We start from the raw sequence: 25,458 nt of genomic DNA, 5'->3' as shown, positions 1-25,458 counted from the left end.
CTGCTGTCAGACAGAATATGGGTTCACTGGATACCAGCCCAGCCTGAGGTCACATGTCTTTCATGTTGGTTTAAATAACTTGTCCTTCACCTTGACAAAGGAGTTTTAGGAACTGCTTTTTTTCTCTTTAAACTTTGTGTCATATTAATTCCTTTCATTTTTTCTCATATTCATTCCCTGTGTAGTCTACCAGACCCCCAGAGTACCAATTTTCCTTTATATCAGAGAGAACACGAGGGATTGGAAAACAAATTTACATTCTTCTATACACTTTTCAAATCCCAAAAAGCTTCAATCCAGTTTGAACTTAGAAGCTGAGTATTCTCCTGCATTTTATAGCCATCAAATTGAATTTACTCTTCCAGAAGTTCATCTTAATGCCACAGTCAAAAGTTACCCAACGTTTGTTAACAAACAGCCAACATAGTCATTCTGGATTACTTCAACAAAACCACAGGATAAACTTAGAATGAATAACCTATATTTAATTGATATGGCTTTGGCAACAGACAGGTTTTTTTTTAAAGTGTATTTCAGCCATACAGATGAAGAAAAGGATGTGCAAATAAAGAGATCTGCTCTCCCATCTGTAGTTTAAGTTTCTATTGCCAATACCACATGTAGCTTAAAGATGTTTGGGAACCTGGAGAGAACTCATACAAAGACTTACTTATATGGCCACTTGTATAGTAGGAAAGGATGCCAATTAATCATACAGTTTGAATATTAATCACCCATATGTTGCTCTTTCTGGCTGGTGAATTGTGTTGGGTCTTCACTGCATGTTTGGCTGAAACTTTGTAGATATGACCAAAGTTCTCAAAGTGAAGAAGAGTTTGGGTTTTAATATTTTCTGTTTTCCTAGAATTTATGAGTGTGGAAGAGTGAAAAAACAGTGATTACTAAAGTAGTTTGTTGAAGATATAAAAGAGGGTAGATCATTGGCAGAGGCGAGTGTAATCTTTTAGGACAGACATTCTGTCCCCTCACTAACTGCAAATCATGGCTTAGTAATTTGGGAATATTCCCTGAGAAGGTAGTAAGTCTGTGAACAAAGGAGAATTGGTAACCATCATTTGTTTAGGTTTTAAAAAAGCCTTTTCGGTGCCAACATCAAAATAGATTTCTTGAGGAAATGGACTCCACCCTTCCTATACAAGAGGCAGCTTGCAACCCACTCCAGGTACTTTGCTCCATATTTATAATTTCTCGTGAATGATGTGGTCCACTAACTCTCAAGGAGAGGGTTGTCCCATGGTAACTGCTTAGGCAATAACCAGGTGGCTGTTTAGTAAGATGTGCCAGCGCTGCAGCAGAACCCTAACCACACAGATTCCGTGTCTTCGATTCCGTGACAGTGTGTGTATTGTGTACCTGCAGGGGCCCTCACCTCTCCCTGACAACCCCTTATGGAAACTGCCTGAGCACCCACTTTGTAGTGAGAACTGTGCCAGGCTTATTACCCATGAACTGTGATTATATGAGGTCAGAATGTTTTTAAAAAACCCCTTGTTGTGACACAGCTAGCAGGTAGCCAAGCAGGTCACCAAGCGTAGTCTTTCCAACTCTGAAGCCTTTTATCTTTTCACTTCATTCTTCTGAATATTCAGACCAGCTTGGAACTCAGGTCAGGTTTGCTTAAGCCTGTGCTGTGTAAATCTCTTTGAACAGACACATTAATAATACCAAGAGGGGAGAGGGTATAGCTCAGTGGTAGAGGGCATGCTTGGCATGCACAAGGTCATGGGTTCTATCCCCAGTACCTCCATTAAATAAATAATAATAATAAATAAACCTAATTACCTGCCCCCCAACAAAAAAAACAAAAACAAACAAAAAATAATACCAGGAGTTTTAGTTTAGAAATTCAGGTGATTAAATTTTATGAGATAGGATCAGTGAAAAAAAAAAAGTTGCAATACTTTAATCTATAGAAGAGAAGACTGAGGAAAAAATTAGTTGGTGGCCTTTCCCAAACACTCAAAATCACTGCTAATTCAGATTCCACTAAGTTGGAAATTTATATTAATTTTCACAGTGCTGGAAATAAACTTTTCCCTTTCAGCTATTATTTTAAAGAAAATGTTCCAATGTAAAGGGATATTGTAAAACAAGTTTGGAAGGTGCAAGGAAAACCTAGTTAAGGGAACAAATTGTTTTAAAAGAGGAAAACCTCACTGTTTCATATAAAAACATATAAGAAGTTACTGAGTAATCTCAACCATTCTTGACACATGGCTCCCAAGAGCTTGCCTCTTTAAGAACTTAGTTCTTGTGCTTGTGGGTGCTGGTGGTAAATAGGATGCCAAAACTCAGCGTGGCATGTGCAGTCCTGAGGATGTGGGCCAGGGGAATGATGCTAGACCTGGGTCCTTCCGGCCCCGTGATGCTTTGAGGTGGGGGCAGGGACTGAGGAGGCTGCTAAAGCCACGTCCATGCACTGTCCTTCATCTTGGTCCCTGACCCTTGCTCTAAAGGCTTGGAAGTGTTAAGAAATCAGTCTTTAAAATATTCAGTAATTCTGAGTGATCTTATCCCCCTGGCTATCTGAATTAATGAAGTCTGGCTGCATGAGAAAAATAACTGCCCAGAAAAAGGAAGTCAGCTGTTTTCTCTGGTTGCTGAAGTGAGAACAAAAAGCAGATTGGGATTTCAAAAGGAAAGCTTCACATTCAGTTTAATCCCTGGAAGAATATTCTAAAGATTAGAGCTGTTTGTTACCCACCTGTTCTTTCACTGCACTCGGTGGAAGCTGTGTGTCAGGCGCTGTGCTGAGCATGGGTGATGGAGAATAAACCAGATGCTCTCTCAGCCTATGACTGTTATCAGCTCTATCAGCATATAATTACCATGCTGTAGAATTAAGGCAAGGTAGGATAAGGAATGGGCCTACATGGGAATTCTGAGGAGATGAATTAAACCAGCCTGCCTCCAGAATGCTAGCAGTCTAATGACACCTATTTTGAGAATTACTGCCGTTTTCTGAATAATAACTGCATGTCTGTTCCAGGCATCAATCTATGTTTATTACATGCTAAGTTTGAATCCTCAAAGCGCCCCTGTGATGAAGGTTATATAATCTAATTTTCACATGAGGAAACTAAAGGCATCTAGTGGGGCACTTGGTACAAGGAGCAGAGAGGTGGCCACGCTCACTGGCCAGCCGAGTGGGGATTGTTAGATTACACATCCTCAGCTAACAGTTAAAAAAAAACCCTGGTGGAAATGCCACCATCCCACACAGAACCTCACCCTCCTTGGCTGCTCACCCCCAGCCCACTCCTCCCTTCTCAGGCACAGTAACTTCCCTCTTTACGAAGCTTTGAGTCCAGACAGTATTCCTCACTCAAGCACACTCAACATTCTTTCCCAAAAAGGAAAGCCTAGAAATTCCCCTATCAGCTGCTAGGAGACAACACAGCTGTCCACCTCCTTCCCTACGAGATATGTATCCAAGGTGACATTAAAAAACAATCCTAAGTCCATTTAGTAAGGAACAATCCCCTACCACGCTGACATGCCCTGTAGGGAGGGACCCTGCGTGTGCTGAGATGTTGAGCCCTCTGCTCTCAGGTGGCCAGTGGCCCTGGGACAGTTGGTATTTTCTTCAGTGAGCCATGTTTACTGTGTGTGCTACAACGTTAAAAAAAAAAAAAAAAAGGACTGGTAGGGGGACTGGGGGTATAGCTCAGTGGTAGAGTGTGTGTTTAGTACACTCAAGGTCCTGAGTTCAATCCCTAGTACCTTGTTCAAAATAAATAAACTTAATTACCCCTCCCTCACCAAAAAAAAGACAAAACAAAAATCAAAAAAAAATTTTTTTTTAAACAGGAGGAGGCTGTAGCTCAATGGTAGACCACATACATGCTCAGCATGCACCAGGCCCTGGGTTTAATCCTCAGGGCCTCCATTAAGTAAATAAAGAAATAAACCTAATTGTCTCCTCCTCCAGAAAAAAAGATGGGAGTCTTTTCTATAAGTCATGTCATCCCATAAAACATCTGGGGCTTGGTGGTGGTAAGTGCGAGAACTCACCTTGAGAGACAGTTAGAAGGTAAATGGGAGGATGAGAAGTAGGTGGGAGGGCTGACCAGGGTCAGAGATGTAACTGATGGCCTTGGAAGAATGAAACCCACTGCTCCATCTAGCCACCCACCCTTTGAACTCCTTAGCAAGTCCCTGTTGGCAGCTCTTCTCACGGCCTCAAACGTAAACTTGGACTTGCTGAGGTCAAGACATTCAAGATGCAAGGCTGGCTTATCCCTTTGAACTTTATTCTTACCACAGCCATTTAATTATTTTGTGATTTCTCATAATTCACTGAGAAAAATATCGTGACCATTTAATTATTTTGTGAGTTCTTATAATTCCCTCAGAAAAAGACTGGCTTCAGAAGTACAATATCTAACACTTTTTCAGGTTACATTTTTTTTTATGAACTGTGAGAAACTTACAGTGCCTTAAAGAAACTGCATAAAGAAGGTGTCAGCATTTTCAATATAAACTCTATTTCCAAAGGTTTATGCATTCGGGAGAAATTTGCTTGAGGGTGAAACTTGGCATATGGTGCCTGAGCTCTGACTGTCCACACCTCATTTCATAGGAACTTACAGATGAGTCCTGCAAATTCACTACATTTGGCATCTGTAATTTTTAGAAATAAAAAGATGGCTTTCATAGCAGGTGATTTCTGAGTTTTATGTCAGTGCACACAATTCTTAGAAAATCAGAGAACTCAGGAAAACCAGAAGCCCTGTTCTGTAGATTCTAGTCTGACAATATTGCGAAAGGAAAGGAAAATAATCTAAAGGGGCAGATACCAACAACCGTTGGTGTCCTCACAAGGGCACCAGAGTTAGACTTCCTTCATCATTCTTCCTATCCCAGACTCCTCCTCGCCCTATTTCCTGCCTAGTGTTTCAGATCAGGCCAACAGACACAGGCTTTGTGTCGGGCCCTTCCCTGGAAAATCACTGCAAAGGTTGCCAACTTTACTTTTTGAGTCTCCATTTGGGGGGACTAGAGTAAGTGCTCTCTAAACCATAAATTACTTGCATGAGAGACAAGTTCTTAGACAAAGCCAAAAAAATATTGTCCTTGGAGGCAATGCCTATCACCAAACCAAGAGAGGTGAGATAAACAGCAGAAGAACTCTGGCATGGAAGTCTACAGATGCAATCCAAGGGGGCGGAGGAAGAGTTACTAGGCAACTGTGGTTCTCGGGAACCATGTAGATGCCAAGAATGTCAACAGCAGACTCCAAACTCAGGCTGGGAGGCACGGAACCAGCGAGAATTCGGGACCGCACCAATGCCAGAGGAGAATCAGTGGAGCTTGGTGGTTAAGAGCATGGTCTTTGTAGTTGTGCAAGGCTGGATTCAAGTCTAAACTCTTTATTTACAGCAGATGGCCTTGGGCAAGTTCCAGAACCTTGTTGAGCCCTGACTTCTCATTTGTAAGTGGTGGTAATGGTTCTTACCTCATAAGGATGTGAAGATAAAGAGATGACAAAGAAAACATTGAACTCCTAGTAGCTGTAAAAGCAGCCAAATTTGATGATCCATCTTCACAAAAAGAAGATGCATCCTGAAGGCATCCTGAAGATGCTGGGAGTAAATTATTATGGCAGGCAGCCTGGGGCACGTAGGGGCTGACACATCTCAGCTGTTACATCCCAGGAATCTTTGATCCCCGTCCCTGAACACTGGGTCAATTCTGATCCACTTAGTCCTGTGTGAGGCTGAAATGATTCAGACATTTGGAACAGCCCCAAGTACAACACATGGATGTGCTGAATATGAGGAGGGTCGTGTATCTAGGCTAACATGAAGAAAGGACACCTAGTTCTGAATAATAGGATCTTTCTTTTCTGGCAGTGCCTTCCCATGTGAGCAGCTGATCATTTCTCCAAAAGGCCATTTTGTAGTAATTGAGTCGGCTTAATTGAGGAGAAAATGAATAGAGAAGATAATGAATAACCTGGAAAGCTGGTTGAGAGTAAAGCCAACCAAGTGGAGGCCCTGAAATGAATGGGACTAAAACTTAGCCCCTGTGGTCCTGGGGAAAACTCAGACTACAGCCATATGCTCAGGGCTCCTGCAGCCCGTGACCAGTCTCTGAGATGGCTAAGCAGCACCATACTGGAGGAGGAGTATCTGCCTCTTCCTACTAAATATCCCTCTGGAGACTGAATCCTCTCTTTTGATAGGGATTTCATCTTCCTAGTGCTTCTAAGACCAAGCACCAAGCCTACTAGAACCTATAAAAGCCAACTCTGTAGCCATCCCACCCCTCTGTTTCCACCATAGTATTAGGAACTTCCCAGAATTCTACTACTCACTCAGAGCCAAGAGGTTTCAAGGAGGAAGGTCAGGAAATGGGCAGATTCTGAAGTTCAGGTACTAACTGCTGAGCATCAAATGCGACTGTGTGAGAAAGGTACTTAAGGATAAACAATTTACGTATCAGGCATCTACTGGTATCTAATAAATATACCTCGTGTTTTGTAGATGCCATCATTCATTATGTCCTTCATTTAGCTCTCCTACAGCATGCGAGGTGTCATTCTAAATTTCAGAGATTCCACAGTGAATGTATTTTTATTCTCACAACAACCCTGTAAGGAACCTGTGACCCCAAAGGGTTAAGGATCTTGTGCAGGGGTTCACACAGTTATTAGCAGAGACCAAGCTCCAAGCCACTGTTCCACAAAGCACCACCGAAATGTTAGCTGTCTAGCCTCTTGATGGAAAGATCATATTCTGGTATATTCTCCTCTGTGCCTAACATGGTGCTAAGGTGTGCCTCTTCCCCAGTCAGAGACTGGTAAGATGCTAATATAAACTTTACTAAGGATGTTTCATTCTAAGATTATCATGTGAATAGGAGACTCTGGGGTGACAGATCTTGGAACCTGTCTCGTGGCTTAGGTAAACTATGTCACATTTCATAAATTAACTATGTGATAATTTTTTTCAGATATTTTGCCTGGCTAGAAAATGTTTTGAAGGTGAGACAAAATTAGCAGAGTATGTCACATATGGTGAAATCAGTTTGATTTGTTTTAGGGTATAGTGGGATCCCTGGGAATGACAAGAAATCCAAAGGGTACTTATGAGTTCTGTCATTGCATAAAGGCAGACAGAAAGACAGAAAGTGGTCCTATGGTATTCTCCGTAAGACCTCAGATGGCAGTTAAGTCAAGTGAAGCCCACATGATAAGTGATGTTCCCTCTGGTAAGGTACCTTTTGGATGACCCTTAGAGCATGTGAATTACTTGTCCTCACAGCCAGATTGAGAGGCCAGAGACTTAGTTAACTGCTGAATGGATGCTAATTCATGCAAGAGATGCACAACTGCCTGTGTTAGGACATCATTTCAATTTGTTATGTGTGCTCATTACTCTTCTTATTTCAGTTAGTAAGTTTCACCTAAATGGTTGAAGTTATATGATTCCCAGCTGACATAAAGGTGATCAAAAGTAATGTTTGGTCTCTAGAGTTCTTTTTCTGTTATAACTTGAGAGAACCATGCAGGTTCTCTTACTGCCAGGAACAGCTGGCCTTCTTACTTCATATTACGTGAAGGGAGTATTTTCATGTTTAGCTAAATGTCTGCTTCATGCCACTCGCTGGAAACTTACTACACCATTAACATTATTTCTTCCTTCTAGAGATCCCCTTTCCTCTAGACCAGATCCGAACGCCCATGATCCTTTTCTCCTTTTACGTGAGCCGTGTCTAATCCTCACTCTGTTACTCCGTCTAGAAACGAACTGCCAGATGAGGACACTGGACAGTGGGATTGGAACCTTCCCGCTCCCAGACTCGGGAAGTCGCTCAGCAGGACGGTACTTATGCCAGCCAGACTCCCCAGAGGACCCTGAGCTGCTCCTGTCTCTCCAGCCCACCCTTTGTACAGCTTCTTCCATACGAGCCCAGACGCTTGAACGAGAAGTGCCTTCCTCTGCAGACAGCCGGGGCTCTGCAGACAGCACCATTGTTCATTCCACCTCCGACCCCATCATGACAGCCAGAGGGATGCGACCTCTTCAGAGTCTCCTCCCCAAACCAGCCTCCTCAGGTAAAATGCCTGTTACCTTCCAGATTAAATTGTTTTCCCACCAAAATAATGCACTTGCTGACAGAAATGGAAAACAAGCAGCAGAAAAGGTTTCCACCAGGAGGTCAGTCAGTGACCTCTGCCCAAAGGAAATGTGGGTGCATGAAGTCTCTCTATGTCGTCAACCAAAAATTAAAAAGACAGGTATCAGACGTTATCTGCTCTTAGTATTATTTACAGAGCTTACAGATACATAGAGGAAACCAGCGTGTGAGCATAGGTATATGGATATAGACATTGATAAAGAAAAAAGAACATACAACATGCACTTCAGATTTTATCTTTTAAAACTCAACTCTGCATATAAACCAATTTAGGCCCCAGACGTAAATTTAGCTGAAATATTGTCTGCCCTCTAACTAGAAACGTATGTCTTCTGACATATTCCTATCCTGTTCAAATGTATTTATATGTTGAGCTGTAAAAAAATAGTTTGATATATTAGCAATAGATTGTGGATTAACTGCAGTGGAAGGAGGCAGCCTTTCCCCTGAGAAGCATCGTCTTTCGCTGCAGTCAGTTGAAGCAAGCTTCCATGATTAAGGATCGGACCAGGCTAAGGGTCAAAGTTTTTTCATTGTTCCCTCAAGATTAAGAATATTTATTGCAGCTCAAGATGACACTAAATAATCTTTAACTGGTATGACTCATGTGGCATTTATGATGTGCATGAGCATATGCACTAGAATTCTGGAGGCTTTCATTTAAGATTTGATGGCGAGAAAGGAGCCACAAGTAGAGATCATACCATCGGCTTCTCAGAAATTAGGAAAGAAGACTTTTAATTAAACTTCTTTGAATAAATGTGATTGGGCTATTTCCATGGCTGAGTTCTCCCTCCATACAGGACTCCTAAGTGCCACGAATGTTTCATCACAAACTTCTGCTCATTTCAAGTCAAGGCGACATTTTAAAAGGCTGTAATGCATATTATTTTTGAAATAAATGCATTGTTAATTAATGACACAGCGTCCAGAGAGTCAGGGGCGAAATCGTAGTTATAGATTATGTGCTCCATGCCTGGGTAGTCGCGTGTGTGACCTCAATTCGGCAGCAGGCCGCCGAGCAGACTCCATGATTAAACACTGTCATTATAACAAATTGAATAGAAACCGCAAGCCTTGAATTGCTTCATAAGAAGGAGATAGGGAGGAGATTGTTCTGATCTTGCTGCTAATATTCACTGCACTGGTTATCTCAGGTTTGTGTCTTAATTAAATGGTCAGGAAGAGTTGGGAAAAAAAGGAGTATATGGTATAGGGCGAGGTCAACACACTGTGGGACATTTTTGTGCCATGCAGCCTGAAGCTTCCTGTCCACCTCAAGATATTGTCACTGTGTCTGAGGCAGGGCCGGCTTGCCAAGGCTTCTCTCTTCTCTGTGGCTCTAAAAATTAAGGAATGGAGAACAAGCTGGAACAAAGGAAAGTAGTTTAGAGCAGTCACTTCCTGTTTAATATATGGGTTTGCGTTGGTTTCTCTGTTATCCCTGCATCAAAAATGGAAATAACTGTACAAGTCTCCCCATGCTGGTGAAAATACAATTACTTGGCTTCTGCTCACAGGCAGAATGCTGTGGAGAGGCTCTCACAGCATGTCTTGTTGATAATCACTGAGGCTGGAGGGTAATAACAGCAATTCTCCTTTCTGGCATGAGGAAGGAGTCCACTCCACAGGGTAATCTACTGTTAACGGATAACGGAGGAGCTTTCTTTAATTAGTCTCTGCTAATTGCAGCCTTGCATTTACAATGTAACCCATGGGCCAGCAGCAGAACCTGGGAGCTTGTCAAAAATGCTGCATCTCAGACCCCACTCCTGATCTCCTGAGTCAGAACCTGCAGTTTAACAAAAGCTCAGCCGATGCGTGTGCACATCAGAGCCTGAGAACTAGAACTGCCCTGCCAGATCTTTAAGAGTCTGAGTGAGTTTCCCAAACCACCTTATTCAAAATGACCTTCATAAGTATTCAAGGAAAATCAGGGTTCTCTGCTCAAACATATTTGGGAAAGGCTGCAAATTCACATCTTCCCTTTGGGAATTATGACCATTCCTATTAACACAATGAAGGCTCTGAGAAGTCCTCCGAAAAGGAAACCCGGCTGTTACTTGATGCATGACACAGCCTGTGGAATAATCGGCTTGTCCCAAGCAGTTTGCCTGCTGAGCCTTTTCTAACACTAAAAGCTCATTAACATTTTGTGGAAAAGTGGTCCAAGGACAGTTTGCCTTTGGGTCTCCCAAAGTGGACCTCCTCTAAAGAGATACCTAATTCAGCAGACGTTTCTGTTAGCACAGAATTGCAGGGGACAGAAATGTTGGGAACCTGAGTTTTCACTGTATTTGGACCTTTTTTTTTTTTTTTTTTTTTTTTCTAATTTCTGAATATCTCCCCCACCCTCCTCCCTAAACTTGTAAGGAGTTGAAGAAAGCTGATTGTATTTCATATATGTTTCCTCATTTAGGAAAAATCAGTTCCCAAATGCAGAATGAAGCCGAGCCAAGGCCTCAGACTTGTTCGTCCTTCGACTACACTGAAAACACCATGGCCAGCGAGCCACTTCCAGCCTGGGGGGGCGACAGCGCGGCTGCCCAGACCCAGGTAAGGGAGGCCGACAGGAGGGCACCCTCCGCCCGCTGGTCTGAGTGGGAAAAGTGGCCTCCTTATACTCTTCCGTGGTAGATTTAATTTAAGTCAACTCTGTTGTGGGTTCAGCAAATAAAAACCAAAGCCCCAGGCTCTCCTTTTTCCCCTGAATTATTAAGTAATACGGTGGGCTCTTGGGAGGAATTCAGATGCTTCTACTTATCCGCACCCAGCCTCTTGAGGTAAGGATGCTCCACCCTGTTTAGAGGTTGTGGAATGGTCATTCCCTCTCCCAAGCCATAAAAGCACCACTTAGAATGATTTAATGATATTTATCATTATCTCATCAGTTATTTTAACCCTTACCTTGCTCCTATGAGGCAGGAAAAGCAGCTATAATTGTATTCCCTTTAAGGATGAAGAAACTGAGGTCTGGAGTGGTCAAATGACTTGCCAGGGTCAGTGAGACCTGTGTTTCTTCCATCCCCATCATTTTTGCTGGGGGTTCTCCATCCACCCTGAGATGGCCCACAAGGCCTGCTGTTGTGTGATTGGACCTAGGGTGGAACTCAGAGCTCAGCACTTTTTGGTCATCCCTCAGTATTCCCTCCTAAGCTCCCTCCCGCTTACCTCTGCCAGCTAATTACTTGGGCCATATTCAGCCTGGTCACGATTTCTCAACTTGCCCTGGCTGGCCCACTTCCAGGTCCTCGGTGGTGTCCACAGTGAGAAGAGTGGGAGGAAGGACACAAGGATAATTACCAGGGCCTCCCCGCCCCTCCTTGACCCTTCCTGCGTCTGCTGCCTTGGCTCTCCCTTTCCCGGCAGTAGGAGGCCCTACCACTATTTCTACTAGGGTTCCTACCCAACTTTGATGAGGAAATACCCAGATGAGCCCACACTCAGGTCCCCCACAGCCAGTGTGGCCAAGCCTTCTTTCATCCTTTAACTCCTCGGTATGGATATGGGGCCCTGGACAAGTAAAAGAAGAGATCCCTAGGCCCAGAGCCTCAATTTACAGCAGAGGACACCATCTCCAGAGATGCTAGACCATGTTCAGGGTCCAAGGGAAAGTTACTGTGGCACTGAGATTAGAACTCAGCCCTCTGAATTCCATGGCCAGCACTCAGAACAGGGGTCTGGAAGGCAAAGGAGTAAATGAGTGTATCCTATCATGCCTTAAGTAGGCACAGAAACGTCAGGACCCCTGCAGAGCAGTAGTTCCCACTCTTGAGCAGGCATCAGAATCACCTAGAGGGCTGCACGTCTTGCTGACCCCCACATACTCCCAATGTCTAATTTGGTAGAGATGGGGTGAGATCCAAACCCTTCTAATAAATTCCCAGATGATGTTGATGCTATTGGTGCAAGGAACACAGTTGGGGAAGCTCTGCTTCAAGAACTCTGTGCTTGTTTTGGGGACTGAAAAACTGAGAAAGTCCAGAGTTGGAGGGGAAATCATTCAGAAATGACAGGTGGTGATAAGGGTAAAAGTGTTCAGGCAATTCCAAGAAAGTTAAAAAAAAAAAAAAGAGAGAGACAGAGTTAGTGCTGACCAGGAGGGAGGTATCCCCTCTACATGTGACGGCAGGACGCTCCTCACTCAGCATTCATATCCCCCAACACACGCACCTTTCTGGGGTCCTCTTCCTCATCATTCTGCACCAGCTGTGCCCATTGGAAATCCTGCCTGGATTTGTAAGTCACAACTCTGGCTTGGAACTTACAACTCTGCTTCATCGACTGTCAGGGAGGGAAAGTTTAAAGCAAGAGTGAGCCTTCTATTTCCAGTCCCGAGCACAGTGCCTGGTTCCATTCGTGTCTGATGAATAGATAGAGGGATGAGAAAATGCATCTCATCACACTCAGGGTCCTGCTGGAACTCTAGATGGGGCTCCCTTGGAGCCACACCAGTAGTCTTGTCATCCTTCACAAACATCCCTGCTAGACCCCCAGCACCTCCTGTATTGAGCTCTGTAACCCCCAGAACCTAGAACACCACTTAGCACAGAGGAAGTACTCAACCGGCATCTTTTGAATGGCTGAATGAGCAAGTAAATGAATAAGGGAATAAAAGAAATGAGTAATTGCTTCATTTTATAACCCCAGCTGAGGGAACGTACATCCTAAAGTGTGTTTTTATAATTTCCAGCCGAATGACACCTTCCCAAGGAGACTTGACTTGAGAGACACAACCCATCCACCTGTACCTAGGCTATATGGGATGGCTGTGGAATAACAGGCTCTGACACAGTGGTCTGCAAACATAAAAGGGAGTCCATGTGGTCTTGACACTACACACAGGAGTTGCAGTCTTAGATATCAGTGTTCTGCTTGTGTGCCCTGTGGGAAAAACTGTCCATACAGTATCAACAGCCTCAACAATTCTTGAACATGGCACTGTCACTACACCTGCAAGATCCTCGTGGGTCAGGCTGTGTGTACATGGGAGCAAGAGGGGCGACTGAGTCGCTCGACCTGGGAACTGTCAGTAGACTCGAGGATTATATATAAGCCTGTCGGGCTAGTGACTGTGTACTTTCCAAAAGGCGCCTGTCCTTTCAGGGGCTGGAATAAAATTATAAATTAGGCAAACATTTATTCTTTTGTTCCCAAGGTTGATTATTGTCATATTCTCTGATACCTGAAAGCAAATGATGAGATCCGTTAAATAAATAAGCCATAAGGATTAGAACAGTGGCTCTAATTGGTACTTGAGAAAAATAGACCCCATTAAAAAAAAAAGTGTACAAAATGCAGAGTGAGTAACTGTGGGGACTGTCCTGTGCCTGGGACAATGGCAGCATGTGGTCAACTGCTTCATCCGTGCATCCCATGCCTGCAGCTCTGAGCGGACTGTACCGGCTCTGCATGAGGCAGACGGATGGGCCAAGCACACTTGTTTACGGGTGGAGTGGTGGAAATGGAGTAATTCCATGCACACAGCGACCGCCAAATAGGAACAGTTTCACATCCTCATGGAATGTTCTGCGCATTTCGATTTGCGTAAATGATCTTACCAGTCTCATATTACTCATTTAGGACAAGGTGCCCAGAATGTGTGCGTACTCTGCCAGCGGTGGCAGTGATAGTGACAGTGACCTGGACTATGGAAGTAATGGTTTTGGAGCTGGAAGGGGCAAGTTAGTGAAAGCGAGGAAGAGCGCCACCCCAGGTAACGCCCGGCGGGCACCCCGCACGTCCGGGGCTCCCCTCTCTCTGGGGCAGCCCCCATCATGCCTTTCACTGTGCTCTGCCTCTACCCCTCCTTTGATTTTACATTGTAGCTCCACATCTCTCCTGGGATCTAATTTTCTGGTACGTCCAGGAGATAGTCTACGTGCATCAATTTGTTTTCTGGTATCATCTTAATGACAATGCAGTACAGTCTGTAAGGACTTTATTTCCAAATCTGGCATCTCCCAAAAAGTCTCCAATTGAGTTATCTCCACAATGAAGCAATGACTATAAAGATAAGTTTGTTCTTAATTACATACTTTGGTAAGTTGAATCATCAGTGAGCCGTGGATGGGGTGTTCCAGGCTCTCCCACTAATACCATGCTGTGCAGCTCTGGACCTGTTAGCCACGCCGTTATGAACACGTCTGTTTACAAGGTTGAAACTCCCTCGTGTTATTTTTATTTCAATCCAAATTGGCAGTCGAAAACCCATTATCCCGAGGCATTAAAAACATTCAGATGGCATTTCCTTACACATACAAGGGGACAGATGATCCCTTAACCTAAAATGTGATCTGGGATCTGATTCTAATCCACTCCAGATTGCCAGAAATATTTTAATGATACAATGGATAATCATTTTTTTCGTACTAATCAACTCTTCTTAGATACTAATTTAGCAATTGTCTGATGAAACCGTGACTTTTTAAAAAACAAGACTGATACGTTGCTTTTGAAAAAAAAAAAAACCATAATCTAGCAACCATGTGTATCTTTGATTTTCCAAGAGTATTGGCATTTGTGACACATGGGGGTAAGATTGTCCTGTAAGAATCATCAGTAAGCTGAGCCTCCTCTTTGTTCCTTGCAACCCTACAAGTCACCAGAGAAGCAGGACCAATGGTTGGATCCTGCAAAGTCTTGCCAGAGGAGAGTGGCCAATACCCCTGGCATAGTTAGGCTGCTGTTCCTGTTAGCTCTCGGTGGTCTGTCGTTGTCCCGCACGTGGCACAGAGACACTTGAAATGTGGCTAGTGTGAGTAGGGAACTGAATTTTTAAATTTAATTTTTGCTGTAGTTTTCCTAAGAGTTCTCACTTGGGCCCTTCCACTTTTCCCTATTTTAACTTGTTTTTATTTTAATGAACTTTTAGTATTAATAGCCACATTTGGATCATTGTGCAGCACAGGGAGTGAGAATGGTTCATGCCAGTTCTAATTAAAAATACAACACGATTCACTGATAGATTGGAGGTGGGGTGAAAGAAAAAGCAGAGTCAAGGTTGGCTCTCAGGTTTGGGTCCTGGAAGGGATAACATTCTGCTTGCTAAAACAGAGAAGGCTGAGGATGGGGCTTCAGGAAGCAGACTGGTAGTTGATGCTAAGTTCAAGGTGCCCATTGAGCAAGTGGAGGTGTTGAGTGTGTGGTGGGCTGTGTGAGTCTGAAGTTGGGCAGGTCAGGTCTGGTCTGGAGACGGACGTAATCAGAGTGTCAGCGTGTTGATGGCATCTAAGACCCTGGGTCTAGGTGAAATCAGGAAGGAGACAGAGTGCTGAGGCTCCCTGTTCAGACCTGTCTCTCACTCTGGCAGTGGGGCTCCAGGGGTGGAGGAAGGAAATGGCGAGCAGGGAGGAGGGATGGTCTAAAGGCAACGTGAAAACTACTTGAAAAAGGAAACAAGGATTAAGACAAATAATCTGACTCTGAATGAGGGAGTTCCTGAGTAGGAGAGAAAAATCACTTTAGGGTTCAGATTTCTCACAGAGCTTTTAAGTGAGTTGTGCGAGAGCAGTAAGGAATAAACATCAGGTGATGGCTCTGCACCCTGGTGAACAGGGAACTTGCTCCTTTACTTTTTTTCTATCCCTCTCAAAATGAAGAGACTCTCAGCCTGAGTTTCTTTCTCTCTATACTCATCCTGGTCCCTCCAACCAGAGCAAATCCCAGTTTCAAGGAGCGGGCTTCTTTCGTTCTGTTGCTTTAGCCTCGGGGCACACGGTGCTTCTTGGGATAAGATGCAGAGGAACCCTGCAAGCAGCACAAGCATCTGCCCTCTGTCTTTAAAAGTGGACTTGTTGCCAGAGCTCTGTCATCCGCACACCCGGACCCAGCCGGCCACCCCCTGGCCGGGGTGGATCACGGTGCTGCCAGAAAGGGAAAATGTGCCGACAGCTGGCTTGGCGGTGGGTGTGTGCTGGCTCTCAGCCCACCCGGGAACTGGCGTTTAGGGTGGATGCAGCACCGTTAACTTTTCAAATGTTGGCAAAGTTGATAGGAAAAGCAAATAGAAACAATTAAGGGAAAAACACCACAAGGAACATATGCCTTGGGTGGGCAGGAGAGACGTTCTTCCCTCGGAGTTACGACATTGCCTGGCTTTCGTCACATGTGCCTGTGACGTGAGATCACCCCCACCTCCCCATTCCCTCTTTAAGTTACAAGGTTTAGTAACAGAGGTCCCCGACCAGCAGAGTGGAATTTGCCAGTGGATCTTAAAGCCTCAGTGGATGTTCTCCAAAATAGTTGGCCTTTCTCAAACACACTCTCTCCCTGGTTCCCGGAAATTTCCCTCAGGTAGGGAGGGCACCTGCCAGTGCCAGTCCATCTCCAAGGCTTCTAGAAAATGCACACTCAGTGGTCTCTACCCCACACCCTGCGCTCTCCTCTCTAATCCTTCCCATGGGCCGCTGTTCAGCCATTCAGTGCTCATCCGGGGGTCACAGCATGCCTGGGGGGGCCCTCCCTTTAAACCAGAGGGCCCTGTGACCTCACATTCCCCGGGTTCTCCCATCCACTTGCTGCTTTGAAATACACGAAATATGGCAAAAGAATCCTCCTCCTAAAACTCTGCCTGTGGGCTCATAAAGCACACAAAAATATACACATCTTTTTTTCAAGGTTGGTTTCTTTAGCTTGACTTTGAAATATGTTTAGAAAGTCCAGGTTGTTAGGGCAGTCAGCAGTGGGAGCAAGATTTAGGAGCCAGGGAGGTGGCGCAGCGGGTGAGGTAGCGGACGGAGTGAGTCTGTGGCTTTGTTTCCATGGAGCCGCCCACTCTGATTTGCCATGATGAGCATCACCAACACTCCTGCCCCTTTCCTGCAGGCAAGGCCAAAGAGAAGGCAGGACCAAGGGACAGAGATGAAGGAGAGAGAGAAAACCAGGGACAGAATGTAGGATGAGGAGGACCCAGTGGAGTTGCAGCAATGAAGCCCCAGTCTTTGCGTGGAGCAGGGGAGGGGAGTCTCCCCGCTGACTGAACTCCCTGGACCTGGTTGGCAGAAGGTGAGATAGCAATTTCTAGCGAAGGCTCCTCCCCTAAGCTTCTGATACATCTCTCTGGGTGCCTGCCCATCACCATCACATACCCTGCTAGGCTCTTCAAGGGCAAAACTCCAAGCTGAAACCTCTCTTTTTCACTGTAGAAATCTCTGCCTCCTAGTCTCTCTGTCTTAATGGATAGTCTCTCTTTTCTTTCAGTACGAACTATGAAGCTAGACGTTTTCCTTGACTCTTCCTTCTCACACCCCCACCTCCCGGCAGTCCCTGGAGGGTCCTACCAGCTGGTTTCCCTCCCAGATGCTTCTCACACCTGCCCCTTCTGGGGCCCTTCTACTGCTGCCCCCGTAGCACCTGCACCTGGTCTGCAGAGCCCCACCGCCTCCCTGTGCCCCTTCCCACCTCCAGCCCTGGCCAGACTCATTCCCCTTAAACACATCGATCCTGCTGTCACCAAAGTATAGAACCCCATCATATTGTTCCTTTGCTTAAAGCCCATCGAGGACTCTTCATTACCCACAGACAAAATCCAATGTCCTCCTCTTGCAAGTTTCACCTTCGCCTCATCTCACTGACTGGCTTCATCTTTCTCTATGTCTCATCTTAAATTTGATGCAGCATCAAAATGCTTGTCAGAGTCCTGAACACATGATGCTGTTGGGGGCCTTCGTGCCTTTGCTCTCGAGGTCTTACGTCCTGGAATGGCTTTCATTCCAGTACCCTTCTTCTCTGACCTTTATGTAACTCTTACTTAGTCTTTAAGACTGAGTTCAGAATTTTCCTCCTCTGAAGTCTTCCCAATGCTCCTCCATCAGCCACGCTCAAGTTACTCTTCCTCATTTGTTCTCTTCCCATACCTTGTATTTATTTCAATCACCTGCCACATGAGATTAGAGTGATTTCTTTGCACATTCAGCTCTCTCATTAGTGCCAAAATTACTTCTCATTTGTGTTCTGCACTGAGTACAGGGCCTATTAGACACATCATAGTTTTTTAATAAAGGTTAAACAACATCATAAGTGTTGAAGAAAAATGCAGCACAGGACTGGTTAAGGCCTTGGTTAGTTCCTTGTGCACATCCATCATCCATTTGGGCCCTTCCTTATCCAGAGAAAGAAGAACCCAGACCCAGAGCAGCTGCTGACGGAAAGAAATTGAATAAGGACATTTCTCCCCCTCTGGATGGGTGTGCTAGAGAAAGTGGTAAGTCCATTTTCCCAATCCTTCTCAAGGATGTAGAAGTAATTCCTCTTACTCTTCAGTGATTCTTAATGGAGGCTGTTGGGGGCCTATTAGAATCTTCTGTTTGGTTTTGTTTCTTTTAAATGGTCACATACCCCCTGGCTGGATTGTCATATCTCTGCCCCGATTTGAGAGTTACTGTCACAGAGAAACCACTCTTATTGATGAAAATGCCTCATACCCTTGAGATCTGAAAGAGAAAAGAAAGAAAGGGTCAGGAACCTTTGATCTTCGATACCTGTTCTTTGAAAATCTCCAAGTCGAACTGGTTAGTGGATAAACGAGATTGGCAGAACGAATTAAAGCAGAGGAGGGCTGACCTGTAAAACTAGTTCGTCTGGTTTACTCAGCAGTTATTCTGTTTCTGGGTCAATGCCTGACCTGGGGTTTGAGTGCAGGTTAGTGACATAGCCCTGCTCCCTCGATGCCTCTAATCAGACACACCGACTAGAAACATCATCTGACAGAGATACTGCTCATGCACCCTGGACGGCTGTGTTCCACTGCCGAAGGCTGTGTTGTTGGTTCCTCAGAGTGAAGAACCAGAACTCCCATTTCTTTTCAGTTTTCATAAATATACTTCCCACTAGGGCCTGCAGGTCACCACGCTCTTGCGCTGACTGTCAAAAGCTCTCTCTCCCTCTTTGGGCTCCACACCCTCAGATGCACTGATCGGGTCCAATGAGCAAAGCTTCAGACCCACAGTCCCACAGCCACCAGATGATGCTCACCTACCAAGGCCCAAGTTCCTGAACAAGAAGTACATTTTCTTCATTTCAAGGTGATCACAGTCAACGAATTACAAAGAGCCAGGGCAGATTAGTTAAAAACAATTAGTCTTGCAGTAATTAGAAAAACACAAGGAAATGATGACTATGGACCAATATTGAAAGAGACACTGAAGGATAATGGCCCCAGTTCCTGGTTAATTCCTCAGCTTGACTATTTTGAGATTCACAACTAATTATGCAGAGAAGATGAATTTTAAAAACGCTGCCACCCTGTCTTGCCAAGGCCAAGGACTTTGGCTATTAATAGAGCAATCAGATTTTGCTATATTATGGAGAATTCACACAAAGTTGCATCTATTTTAAAGCATTCATCTGGCACATGACTTAAAGATGACAAATCTCTGTAATGTGCAAAATCAGCATTGGGTTGAACTAAATCCAAACTCATTAAAATCACTCAAAGTTCCCCTGGAGAAATCTATTGTTTAAAATGGACACTACAGGTAAGAGTTATCTTTAGTCCTTCCTGGAACTTCTCTTATTTAGATCATTTTAAAGATCAGCTTTATTTTTGGCAAATCCATCCCAACTCGAGGGGAATGGACACATGCAGTATAAAACAAGGGAGTTCTCTCCTAGCATGAAAATCTCTTGGATGACAAAGAGAAAGGACTGACCATGCCTTACTGTAACCAGGGTCTCCAATTTCTCTCTGTCACCATTCATCCATCATCAGAAAACCCTTTCAGCTGTTCTGCTTGGATTTGCACGATGCTGAAGTTTGGGGGTTTTTGTGGGAAGAAGTGTCATGCACAATAACAAAACAAAACAAAATCCCCACTAGCTTCTAAAAGCCACGTGGTCAGAAGCTAACCATCAGAAAGAACGCACTGTGTCTTCACAGTGGCTTGAAAAGGGAGGCTGTGATGTGACCTGCATTTAATTATTTAAGCTGCATATTGTGAGGCCCTTAAGAAAGCAAACGTCGCGATGAACAGAATGAGTTTACCCTACTGTCGGAAGAGCAGTGTGCCGTGGCGAGGCCGTTGCTCAATTAAATTGGACTGTGGGATACAGAGGAGATGGAGAGCAAATCTGGGGACCCTAATGAGACATTTTGGAGGGAAGAGATGCCCCCCAGACTTTGTCACTCTGTGACGGACCGGCTTCCCTCCCCCCCTCATTACCACAGCACCCCAGTGCTACCCGCCTCGAGTTCAAACATGGTATAGCCCAAAACATTTAAACAGAAACTTGCAAAGTAGAATCTCAAAGTACGGAAAAAATCCTTGCTTGTTGTGGAATGGAGGATGGGGGAAGCAAATGATACTTAATGCTGTGCAAAATAGCCATCTTCGGCTGCCAGGCTGGAAGAAAACTGGACAGTGGATCTAAAACTACATAAGGAAGCAATGAATCGGATGCCACTTCATTTGTGAAAATGTGTGTGCCCCCTCAGCCTTGCACAGGGGGAGCAGAATGAAGTGGACCCTGGTAGACCTCCAAGGCCCCTGCCAGCTGGCAGCCCTGGAAGCACATCTGAGGAGGGCTTTGTGGAGCTCGCACGTAGTCCAAGTGATACCCCCAGTGTCCACTCCGGGCCACTTAGCGCAGTGGCTTTCAGACACAGTGATTGTGCCCCCGCCCCCAGGGGACATTTGGCGACTTCTGGGAACATTTTGGGTTGTCACAACTCAGAGATGGAGGGGCTGCTAAATGTCCCATAATGCACAGGGCAGCCCTAGTAGCAAGGCGTTATCCTGCGCAAGATGTCAGTGGTGCCAGGGAACAGCCAAGAGATTAACCTCCAAGTGTCCAAAACGTGCGTTGGGAGGGACAAGCAGTCAAATATTTATGCCAAACTATGACAGGGGCCAAACCCCCCTGGTTGGCCGGCAGGGGCAGCAGGCCTGGCTTGGCTACCTGACTGGGTGGTTAAGATGCGCTTCCTCAGAGGGGCTTTGGAAGGGAAGTTCCTGCTCCTGTCGCGCCTCTCACACTGGTCTGTGGAGCCTGTTCCCGAGGCCCTGAGGAGTGTGTCAGGGACACGCTGACTGTCTGAAGTGCTAAAACAGCACAGATTGAGGCTGCTACCAGTTAAGTCTCTTAGTATTTCATTCCTGTCTCTCTCAGAAAGCACATGCCCTGAGGAGGCGGAAATCCTTTACAAGACTTGAAAGTTACCCGAGGATGCTTATTCCTCACACTGCTCTAGAGAAGTAGGTAAATTGCAATTAGATAATTAAAAGAAAAGAAAAAACATAGTCAACAGGTGTTTGGGTTTCCTGGGGGACCTCAAAGTTTCCTACTTGGCTAAAAAGCACATTGTGACATTTGGAAAGGGCTCCTTGCCAGAACTCTCCCACGGAATGGTGAAGACTAGGAAGATTAACATAAATCTCAGGCATAAAAATGCTGGGTCAGTAGAAGGAGCTCTGTTGAAGAGAGGGGTAAGTGGGGAAAAGAAAGGGCTCAGGATTCAGGAAAAATCTTCCTGGAGATAATTATTAGAGTTTACAGAAAGAGAATGTACTGTGCAAATCTTTGAGGTATGGGGAGAAAGGAGATAGATGTATTCTAATAGCTTAGAGTATTTTGTTCTTGGACTTGAAGAATAACGACAATGATTATTTCTAACATTCTCCCATCCCAACTGCCCCTCCTCAACCAGCCACAAATCTCGAAACATGTCCATACTATACAGCCAAGCAGATAAGCTCCAGAAAAAACAGGGTTCCTCCCCAGTCAGCAGCCAGGAATTTTGCCAGGAAAAATGTCAAGCATCATTCAGTGAATCACACAACTGGTTGTTCTCTGTGAAATTCTTGGAACCTAGAAACCAAAAGCCATGAATCATTGGCCAGATGTGTTGGACATGCACGTAATTGGGAGTTAGGATACCTGGGTCCTAGTGAAGAGACTTTGTGATCCTGGACCAATAGTGTTAACCTTTCTGAGCCTTAGTTCATTCCATCTGCCATCCAGTGTTCACTTTGCCTCCTTCTCATGGAGTCATTCAGATATGACCATAGATGTCGCAAGGCTTCCAGCCCGCAGAGTGCTAAATCAGTGAGTGGAATTTGTTAAAGGTGCCGAGGGAAAGAACAATTCCTGGAATTTAAGGTTTAGGATAAGGTTGAGGAGGGGAGGGGAGCACAAGGACTGGCAAACTGTGGGCCAAGATAATGTGAAGCTACAGCCTCAGAAAGCTAAACCTCCATCATAACTTATCCAGGGCTACACGGTTTCATTAAGGGAAATACCATGTTATCTCTATCTGTTGTTAAGATCCAGTCTAAGGAAGGAAGAACTTATTTAAACTTCTCTGAAACCAGCCTGGCAGCATCCTTTTTCCTTATTATTTCTTTTCTCTGTAAGTAGCAATATCCCAAGCTATCACTCAGCATCATTGTTTCCAGATTCAATTATGTGGGAACCAGAAATATGGTGAGGCTGGATCAGGTGGGGGAAAGTTCCATTTTTAATTAGACCAGGAATTTTATTATAAATGAGTAAATCAGCCCACTCTTTAAGGAATTTAGTTAGAAAAGAAGACCACATCCTTTCCATGGTATGGGCCAAACTGGTTCTCAGTCTTGGGCAGGCTGAGGTCAGTGCTTGGCTCCCAGCCTCCCCCTAGTCAGCCGACTCATCCAGTTGTGAACCCCCAGAAGCATCATAAACAGTGTTTCTTTCACCTAAAAAAAATTGTTTAAATCTTTTAATATTTTTATTTCTTTTTAAAGCCTAGTATTTTATCTTTGTTTATTTGTGGGAGCAGGGAAGTAATTTGGTTTATTTATTATTACTGTTGTTGTTGTTTTTTATTTATTATTATTTTAATGGAGGTACTGGGGATTGACCCCATGCGTTTTTTTTTCCCCCACTTCTTTTTAAACCTCCCTTTTATCTTGGTTTGCTTGGTCCATCCTATGCTATATATATCACATTATCCTTTTCCATCTTGGGATGTTCCCTCACCCAGAAACCTCCAAGTATCTTCCTGAACTCGATTAGGATTCCATAGAAAGGGAGGCAACAGGGTCGATATTTTTAGGGAAGACCCAAAGCTGTGCTGATGTCATTCATTGCCCTGCAGTGCCCACGAAATCTTTGAGATACGCAGAAGGGCTCAAATACCCAACGCGAAGTAAGCCTGTGTCTTCTTGGACCATAATTTCCTTAGTGGTCTGGAGCAAGCGTCTTCCTTCGCCTAATCTGGCCTGTCCCGAGCTAGATGTCTTCCGGATCCCCCCTCCCCAACCAGGGCTGATATTCTATCTCTGTGAACAAAGCCCATAGTGACCTCGACGTCAGCCTTCCTGCTTCAGGATCCAGCAGTCTTTGCTGTTCGGAGAGCTGCTCAGAGTTTCCCTCGTTTTGAAATTTTTCAAAATTTGATTTTGTTGTTTTGATCACAGAAGTGTCTCCCCTATCTCTGGGCCCCTCACCTCATAGGTTAACCATCTTTATCGGTTTCTTGTTCATCCTTCTAGTCTTTGTGCAAACAAAACTAATGCAAATAAATACTCTGCATACAAAGGGAAGCATACTGTAAACACTGTTCGGCATCTTGTTTTGTTCTATTTTCCTCCAATTAATAATATATCCTGGAGATCATTCAGTGTCCGTACTTAAAAGTCTTCCTCCTTTTCCACAGCAGTATTGTGTGGCTGTGCTATAATTAGTGTAACTAGTTCCCTGTGGAATGGATCCCCAGAATTAGACTGTTGAGTCAAAGGGTGAGCGTATCTTCAGAGGAGCTGTGCCGTTTTCACATCCACCTGCAGTGATCAATGTGCCTGGTTCCCCAAAAACTCACCAGCAAATTCAAAGTCAAACTTTTGTGTTCCGCCAGTCTTCCATAGGAGAAATGAATTTCCAGTGTGGGTTTAGATTTGATTTCTCTTATGAAGAGGGAGGTAGAGAACTTCTGTTTAAATCTGCTTCAATGTCATTTGTATTTCTAACTCTGTGAATCATCTGTGAGTGACCTTTGCCCAGTTTTTTATTGGATTGTTTGTCTTTTTAAGCTCAATTTCTCAGAGCTTTTTAAAATTTAAGGAGATCATTCCTCTGTTTGTGATACAAACTGTCAATGTCATTCCCAGTTGCTCACTCGCTTGTGACATCACCTATGATATTCTTTGCAGTAGAGAAGATTTTATTTTCCTACGGTCAGTCTCATCAATCTTTTGTTTTGTGACAAGCCTTTCCTCACTCCAAAGTTATTAAGGAAAAAAACTCATGATTTTTTTCTAGTACCCATACAGTTAGTATTTTTGTCCTGACATATGGATCCAAGTTTGTTTTTTTTTTAATTTGAGACTATCCAGTTGTCTTATGTCAGTTTTATTTCAAAGAGATACTTGAGCAAAGGGAAGATGAACCAGTTTCTTTTATGAACAGCTGTGGAGGAGACAATTGGGTAACAGGGAAAAATGAAAAGATCCCAGTTCCTTCCATTACAGTGATTCAGCGGGCCAGGCTGACCCTTTCATCCCCGCATCCTGCAGTTTGAGTAGACTCAGTTAGTACTCCTTGGGGACTCACGATGAACCATCACTAAGTTGAGTGCTGTGGGCAACAGAAAGGAAGCATGAAATGTGGCCCTGCTCACACAGAGCTTACAGTCTAGTTGTAGAGGGAAGTTAGAAACCTTAGAAGCCATTACCAATAGCAGCAGCATCTAAAAAGTGTGGTACAGACACCCCACCCCTGCCCTGCCTGCGTATCCTGTCATAACTCCTTCTCAGTGACCCTACCTTCATGGACCAGCACAGGGTCTTATTTTCCCAAGTCAAATGAAGACTTGCTTTCCCATTTCAAATGGAGTGGATCATCTCAAAGTCAGAGCTCTGGATCTAGGTTTACGCCCCTCCCTTGTGATCGTGTGACACCCCAGGCTCACCGTGACCATCAAATTGCTGTTATCCCCACTGCCTTCCCTGCTTGTTCCTTAACAGCAGGGATTGTGACCTTTTCCACTGAAGCTCCAGCATGTGGCAAGGGCTTGCTGAGTGTTTAGTGAAGGTCTTGGGTGTAAGGATAGTCTGTGACTGTGGGACTGAGTGCCCACAGGGTTCCCAGCACAAGGAATGCAGCAACGAGGCTATGTCCCTGGAGGGACTGCTGGGGTCAGCCTTGAAGAAGCAAGTTTGAGTTGGCATAAAGAAGAGAATTTCTCTTCGGGGCTAGTGAGTAAATTGGGGAATGAAGAGGGGGTCCTAAGAGGGCAGTGACTGCCAGTCTTTCCCATAGGTAGTTAGCAGAACAGAGGCCATGTGGCTTCATGAGAGTAATTTATAATATAAAGAG

General features: G+C 44.6%; 1 protein-coding gene across 9 annotated transcripts in view; it reads left to right on the top strand.

Annotated features, from left to right (window-relative positions):
• The window catches only part of NCKAP5 (NCK associated protein 5), a 918,990-nt gene that overhangs the window by 853,248 nt on the left and 40,284 nt on the right, over positions 1-25,458 (top strand). For 7 of the 9 annotated variants that reach the window (XR_012506967.1, XM_045508840.2, XM_045508844.2 and 4 more), the window contains 2 exons: positions 7,769-8,083; positions 10,586-10,722. Coding sequence is in view for 8 of the 9 variants with exons in the window: in XM_045508840.2 (XP_045364796.2) it covers positions 7,769-8,083; positions 10,586-10,722 (452 nt within the window). In the remaining variant the exon portion in view is untranslated. Of the gene's footprint in view, positions 1-7,768; positions 8,084-10,585; positions 10,723-13,749; positions 13,883-18,277; positions 18,371-25,458 lie in introns of all 9 variants that reach the window. The other 2 variants (XM_045508845.2, XM_074363534.1) reach the window with 2 other exon arrangements.

The sequence above is a fragment of the Camelus bactrianus genome, chromosome 5 (assembly GCF_048773025.1).
Source record: "Camelus bactrianus isolate YW-2024 breed Bactrian camel chromosome 5, ASM4877302v1, whole genome shotgun sequence".
In the NCBI taxonomy this organism is placed as follows: domain Eukaryota; kingdom Metazoa; phylum Chordata; class Mammalia; order Artiodactyla; family Camelidae; genus Camelus; species Camelus bactrianus.
The sequence above is the reverse complement of the archived record's forward strand: the minus strand, read 5'-3'. Positions and strand labels throughout refer to the sequence as shown.